Genomic DNA, 7,291 nt, shown 5'->3' with positions numbered 1-7,291 from the left:
CTAAGATTTTACTGAGTTTACAATCCCCATATGAGGAAATCAGTCAATTGAAATAAATTCATTAGGCCCTAATCTATGGATTTCACATGACAGGGAATACAGATATGCATCTGTTGGTCAGAAATATATATTTTTTAATGGTTTTTATTGTCCCTAGCACAAGGTGCACCTGTGTAATGATCATACTGTTTAATCAGCTTCTTGATATGCCACACCTGTCAAGTGGATGGATTATCTTGGCAAAGGAGATATGCTCACTAACAGGGATGTAAACACATTTGTCCTCAAAATATGAGCTTAATACGTTTTTTGTGTGTATGGACAATTTCTGGGACATTTATTTCAGCGCATGAAACTATTTTTGTTCAGTATACCTTCATTTGACATGTAATATACCCAGGTGGTCCTGTGAAACAATGATAGCAGAAAAAAATTGCGCTATTGACCTATGTGTACAATATAATCAGTGCAGAATTTACAACTTTGAAATGTTATAGTTCCACGACATTTGTGAATCTTTCATGCCACTCGCTTAGGGCCTCCAAAAGGCTGGGGTCAGCCCTGGTTCAGTCTGTCATGATTACTTTAATGATTACTTTTGCTGTATAAATGAAGGGAACATCTAGGGCAGGGATCATCAGCTAGATTCAGCTGCTGGAATATTTTTTACAGGCTGTTATTGAGCAGGGGACAAAATATGCTTATATTTCTAATGGTAATTGAAACCATGTATAAATCTGCTCCATCTCAGTGCAGTTATGGCTACTGAGTTCAACACGAGGCTTGTGAAGTCCTTTGTGAAATAGTTTCATTGCCTAAAGAGTGAAACGGAAAAATCAAGGTTTCAGATTTCAAAGAGCCATTGCCAACCCCTTCTTGACCAATTTCCCATAAACAGTGCTGTAATGTAAAATACCAAACCAAAGTGTAGAAACATGGAGGTTCCACCCTAAATGTTACCAAGCCTAAACAGTCCCACCAATGTAGTCTGTACCTGTAGCAGTCATCAGTGACATACTACTAACTTAAGGTGGTGTCTTTGTAAATGCTGTAGCAGAATTTAGGGATACATACAGTGGGGAGAACACGTATTTGATACACTGCAGATTTTGCAGGTTTGTTACTGATGGTTTTCTTTGAGACTGTGGTCCCAGCTCTCTTCAGGTCATAGACCAGGTCCTGCCGTGTAGTTCTGGGCTGATCCCTCACCTTCCTCATGAGGTGAGATCTTGCATGGAGCCCCAGACCGAGGGTGATTGACCGTCATCTTGAACTTTCATTTTCTAATAACTGCATCAACAGTTGTTGCCTTCTCACCAAGCTGCTTGACTATTGTCCTGTAGCCCATCCCAGCCTTGTGCAGGTCTACAATTTTACCCCTGATGTCCTTACACAACTCTCTGGTCTTGGCCATTGTGGAGAGGTTGGAGTCTGTTTGATTGAGTGTGTGGACAGTTGTCTTTTATACAGGTAACGAGTTCAAACAGGTGCAGTTAATACAGGTAATGAGTGGAGAATAGGATGGATTCTTAAAGAAAAACTAACAGGTTTGTGAGAGCCGGAATTCTTACTGGTTGGTAGGTGATCAAATACTTCTGTCATGCAATAAAATGCAAATTCATTACTTAAAAATCATACAATGTCATTTTCTGGATTTTTGTTTTAGATTCCGTCTCTCACAGTTGAAGTGTACCTATGATAAAAAATTACAGACCTCTACATGCTTTGTAAGTAGGAAAACCTGCAAAATCGGCAGTGTTTCAAATACTTGTTCTTCCCACTGTACATGCCGGTGTGCATGGAGAGACAGCAATCAAAGTGAGAAAATCGGAAGAAAGAAAAACGTTGCTTCACTCTAAGATAACATAGCATAACTTCAAGTCTCTCCCTGTCTCTTAACTCTCACAAAACTGATCAACTGTCTCGGCGTTAAGGCTAATAATTAAGAATCCTCTGATTCGAAGGCCTTACTGCTTTTTGAGGAGTTCACAATATGACGCGTAGGCTGTAACAGCAGTTAACAGCATTGCTCAAGTTTTCCAGGACTTTGACTCGGTGTATAGTGGATACATATCCCTGACCAGTGACCACAACCCCTTGATCTTCTCCCACTGTTTATGTTCGGGAAAGAAATTCCTCCAGTCTCAAATCTCTTAAATCGTATGTAATCTGCCAACCTTTGTTATCCTCGCTGCACCTCCTTCTCCCCACTCCCTCGCTTTCCTGATTTCTCAACATCTCTCTTGTTCTGATCCTTGATCTTATTGTTTGACTTATTGACGACTTATTTTCCTCTTTATTATTTGTGCTGGGGAGACTTCAAATATTTCCCTCCTACTCTCACTATATTTTCCTCTCTGTCTCCCACCCTCCCTCTTTCTAGTTTGCTTTCATTGCCGTTTCTTTCCCAGGCTGAGAGTTCTCCTCTTTTCCCAGGCTCTTTGGCTGAACGCAGCAAAGATAACTTTGACTGTTTTCACTTCAGCACAAGGCAAAGACTGCTGCTCCTAAGGACTGTTGGACGTTGACGGGTAAACTTTCTCTTCAAATAATCCCTGATTGAAAATGCTTGTATATGTTTGCTGTCTGCTGTGAGTAGGGGTGGCTCAACATGATCTACAATAAGGAAAATCATCTATTTTACATTGAGAATATTTTGCTGCCACGCAAACAGTCAGTAAAGGAATGGAGGAGTGTATGTTTCATAGGCAACTCATTTTGTTTTGCAAATGTGTTGATGAATTCCTATGTAATTGGAATATAAATGTCTTATTGAAGTAACAAATAATGTAGCCTATTCGTCACACTGGCTATAATATTCAAATAGCATACATTTATTCGAACCAGTGATAACACTGCTGCTATCCTTATCAGAACCGTTTTATAATGGGATTCTTTGTGATACTGCTAACATCCCCTGTATGTTATTGGATGGTTAGTTGCTCAGAAAGTTGCAACAATACATACCAATGTATTACTGTACTTTGCATATCGTACTCCCACGCAAACAAAATGGGAGTTTGTGGTCATTATAGGGGAGAGGGATACAGAGGTCTGCAGCGTCTCAGAATCCAGTGTTTATCCTGTCTGTCTGTTCTTCCTCAGAATGCTGACACAGCTTTTGGCTAGTTTCTCCACAGGCCCGCCCTCTCTGCTCTGCACGGGTCTTTAAATGCTGCCATAAAGAATACAGCAGCTGAGGCCGAAATATATACCACTGACTCACGAAGGTGACAGTGAGCTGAAAATAACCTGGAAGACATTGAGGATTTCATCTTTTATCAAAGGTCTTTTCTGGCCTTAAAGTAATATTTGCTCGTAGTGAGCACACTACACGCTGGAAGTCCTTATTCGACGATTGTTCTATGGTATGGCTAAAACGGATGTTTGAATATGGGCATATGCTGTGGCAGCGATTTCAAAGTGAGCATAATGTTGTGTGATCAAGTTGCACAGCTCTCTACCACAGGGTCCGCTCTTGCTATCGGCAAATTGATTGTGAGGTTCTCTGGAGACATGCCCTGTCGTTCCCAGTGTCTGTATGTTCAGGCCTTGTGAGGCTTGTCCTTGTGCTGCAGTTCCATGGTAGCCAACAGTGTTAGTCTGGAGACATACTCTCTCACAGCTGGCTCCTCTCTTTCCCAGCACTGCTAGAAGGAGGGGTCGGAGACACTCTTCCTCAATTCAACACGCTCAGGCTTACACACGCACGCACGCACGCACGCACGGGACGGACAAGATGATCCTGAACTCACGCCAAAGGAAAGCAGGGATTAACACTGAGCTTTTGTTTTGAACTGTGTAAATAATGATTGCTTCCATTCTGGCACTGCTGCTCTCTTTAACATTTAATGTGAAACAGCTGTTTTAAAAACGGAGAAAACAAGTTTCCTGAAGTGCAGGTTACTGATGCCAACAGCTACAAGCAGATATAGGGTATGGTCATAATCTGATTGCTCTTATAGCCTTTTAAAAAGGTGCAATGCCTGTCGGCCATAGGTGTACGCTCTCATTAAATGTACTGGGGGCCTATACTCCCAATGCTTTGTGTTCGTGGTATGAGGCGTCTTCTGTTATTCTTTTAGATGGTTACTCCCTCTCTCCAGTTGCATGCTTTCTCCCGGTCATCTGACCCCTCCTCTTAGATGTGTCCAGTTGAGTGAGAGTCCAAGAGCTGCGACCAATGGGAAAGGAGTTGGACGTCTGTATTCACAATACATGAATCTGTCCATAAGAAAAGCTGATTCAATCTCTACTATATGATATGTTACACTATATTACATGTTCTTTTTCTGCTCTCATTTCATATCATCATTCTTTGAAGGATATTTCCACTCATTTCAGCACATAGCATTTATGGGTTCAAGTGTTGGTGTTATTAGATGTCCTTGTCATTTATGTAACCTTTGCGGTATGGTGCTTTTCCTATCATCTGCAGAACAAATCAATGAACTCCATCTCTATTTATAAACTCACGGATGGAACACTATGTGGATCCCCTTGAAAAGTCAGTTCTAGAGAGAAGAGTATCAAGTAGAAAATGTATTTTCTATTCCTTTATGTTGACAGAGAATGTTTCTCCTCTACATAGTAGCATTGAAATGAAATCACTCCAGCTATGGCCCCTCCTCCTCCTCCCCGTTCTACTGGTCAACTTCTCCAATCAATTAGAAGACAACAAGATACCGCCCAGTCTGTGTACAGGACACCCAGGTATCCCAGGCACCCCTGGGTTGCACGGAGGTGCTGGCCAACCAGGAAGAGATGGGAGGGACGGGCGTGATTCTGCCCCTGGGGAGAAGGGAGAGAAGGGAGTTGGGGGAGAGCCAGGTACAGTGACATCAGGGCACCATACTTTCTACAACATACTGTGGACTATAATGATCCATGAGTCTTCCCTTGGTTCAATTGGTTTACTGTTGGTTCAAGTGTTATTGAATGAACAGTAGTAACAGGACTGTGTCTTTGCCCTATTCTCCCTAAAGGTGAAACAGGCTTTAGGGGCCTCACTGGAGACCAGGGGAACCCTGGAGATAAAGGAGACAGGGGGCAGTCGGGGGAGTGCGCCATCGCTCCCAAATCAGCCTTCAGCGCCAAGTTGTCCGAGGGCCGCACCAAGCCCGTGGCGGCGGAAGACGCTGTGCGCTTTGACAAGGTAATACTCAACGAGCAGGGCGACTACGACATGGAAACAGGACGCTTCACCTGCAAAGTGCCCGGCGTCTACTATTTTGCTGTCCACGCCACCGTCTACCGGGCCAGCCTGCAGTTTGACCTGATGAAAAACGGTCACACGATGGCGTCGTATTTCCAGTTCTATGGGAACTGGCCCAAGCCAGCGTCTTTGTCCGGGGGCTCGCTGCTGCATCTCATCCCGGGTGACCAGGTGTGGGTACAGATGGCATTGGGAGAGTACAGTGGTTTCTACTCCAGCTCTAAGACTGACAGCACTTTCACTGGCTTCTTGGTGTACTCAGACTGGAAAAACTCTGCTGTCTTCGCCAAGGGCGAAGGGGTATAGACATTGGGGGGGACCAAGTTGGGGGCTGGGGGTTCTGCCTCAGAAAATATTTGAACATTTTAAACAAATTTACTGCCATTCTACATGATTCGTGGCTTCTTTAGAAGGAAACTCTGGTCTTTGCATAAACACATTAAGCAATAGGCTATAGGCACATACCATACTGATGAGTTGTGATGATGAATCAGGTGAACTGTCGTGCTTTCAGCTGTGCTTCGGGTTAGCCATTAGACTGCTGCTGTGTGATGGTGAATCGTTTTAACAGACGACCTGACGGTGGCCCTACACCGATTTTGATCTACATGCATCATCGTTTTTTTTGCCTTTACAAACAAGGACGGGGGTTTAAATGAGACATGTTGGCTCCTGCAGTTGGCAGGAATTAGCAACATAAGAAGGTTATATATATATCCAGTTTAGTGGTGGAGAGGTAAAGAGGATTCAAGAAGGCATCATACAGGTATGTGAGCTGTTTAGGGCTTCCAACTGTGACATCACTGACTGATGTCATGGTACTTAGACAGTATTTTTTTTTTTTTGGTGGGGGGGGAGTTGTAAAGTATTCCAACGGAAGCCCTAAAATAGGCTTTTCACAATCTTTTAACGTCTCTGTCTGTGCAGCCCTCAGTTATGTCACCAATAAAAATGTCAACTCTCATGACTGGCTTTAATACCTAATAGTGTGGCCAGGTAAGTACATCTATGGCAACACAACGAACAAGGACCCACAAGAGAGTGGACATCAGGCATGATGTGCTCAACAAGGACAATATGCCTGGTTCCACGTTACATATTAATGATTATGATTCAATGACAAGCCGACAGCTTGTCTGCCAGTATAATGGTGCTGTATTACTTCTATCCAAGAACTATCCACTACTTATCCAAGAAGACCCCCCCCAAAATAGTGAAAAGAGACTATCAGCGTGGATTTATTTTCCACCGAGGCCCCTGTTTACTTCAGTCTAATGGCATCACCAAACACATGGGCTCCTCTCTTACTAAAGCAGAACTCACAGTAGGTGGAACTATAATATGAACTAGTGCCACAGCCACCCCACCAGCATTGTTATTGTTTTCAAGGTGAGGAGAAGTCGCGCAGCATGATGAAAAAAATTGCGTCATATATTGTGCTCTTCTATTGTGCGTGTAATGATGTCTGCGGGGGAAAACAGTGTGCTTTGATTTCAGTGACTTCTTTGTTGTTGTAATATTGCACATGGAGGTGGCTGTTTCACCATTGGGGATCTAAACTTCAAAGTACATTGACAGACTTGTAGATACAGGCAGACACTCTTTACCTCGCGCTGCCAAAACCAGTGGAATGCTTCTCTAACTGTTAAATATTCTCACTTTGAGACAATGAACTCATATTTTCCCCCATTTGCCTCAAACTCTTGGGCAAAAGGATGTTCCCAAAATACACTTCAATAGTTTTTGCCCTGAAGAAATGAGGGAACGGAGAGTGAAACAATCTTCCTCTCACTATTCACGTCACTCTTTTCCATTAGCTCAGGCCCTGTAAATCTCTCCCCCTCTCTCTCTGACAGCAATAATTCCAAACAGTGATGAATGAGACAGTGATGTCATTCATTGACATAGCAAGCATGGGTCAGTGTCTAGAGGAGGAAAGTCAAAGAACAAAGAAATACAAAGATACTGTATCACAACACATTCAGATCTTGTGTCTTAGAAACCTTTATGAAGCTGAATCTATTGCCTGCCTGGGGCTACCGATATAGAATGGTAAGAGTAACTTGCTCATTGATC

The 7,291-nt window shown here is 43.1% G+C and overlaps 1 protein-coding gene across 2 annotated transcripts; it reads left to right on the top strand.

Moving 5' to 3' along the window:
* The first annotated feature begins 2,004 nt into the window (after positions 1-2,004).
* LOC124018154 (complement C1q tumor necrosis factor-related protein 5-like) lies at positions 2,005-6,179 on the top strand. 2 transcript variants are annotated; one of them, XM_046333421.1, is made up of 4 exons: positions 2,005-2,160; positions 2,437-2,531; positions 4,595-4,830; positions 4,986-6,179. In XM_046333421.1, the coding sequence occupies exons 3-4, from the start codon at positions 4,602-4,604 to the stop codon at positions 5,519-5,521; spliced, it is 765 nt and encodes a 254-aa protein (XP_046189377.1). In that variant the 5' UTR covers positions 2,005-2,160; positions 2,437-2,531; positions 4,595-4,601; the 3' UTR covers positions 5,522-6,179. The 2 variants fall into 2 exon arrangements, with proteins under 2 accessions (XP_046189377.1, XP_046189376.1); XM_046333420.1 differs by having other exon boundaries at positions 4,592-4,830.
* The last annotated feature ends 1,112 nt before the right edge of the window (positions 6,180-7,291 follow it).

This window comes from Oncorhynchus gorbuscha, unplaced genomic scaffold, assembly GCF_021184085.1.
Source record: "Oncorhynchus gorbuscha isolate QuinsamMale2020 ecotype Even-year unplaced genomic scaffold, OgorEven_v1.0 Un_scaffold_4:::fragment_6:::debris, whole genome shotgun sequence".
NCBI classification, from domain to species: Eukaryota; Metazoa; Chordata; class Actinopteri; order Salmoniformes; family Salmonidae; genus Oncorhynchus; species Oncorhynchus gorbuscha.
This window is presented reverse-complemented; position numbering and strand designations above follow the sequence as displayed.

Bases quoted from the DNA above. Each gene is read 5' to 3' on its own strand.
- LOC124018154 (XM_046333421.1), top strand. From the start codon at position 4,602: ATGAAATCACTCCAGCTATGGCCCCTCCTCCTCCTCCCCGTTCTACTG. The intron at 4,831-4,985 runs GTACAGTGACAT...TTCTCCCTAAAG, and splicing joins GGGAGTTGGGGGAGAGCCAG to GTGAAACAGGCTTTAGGGGC.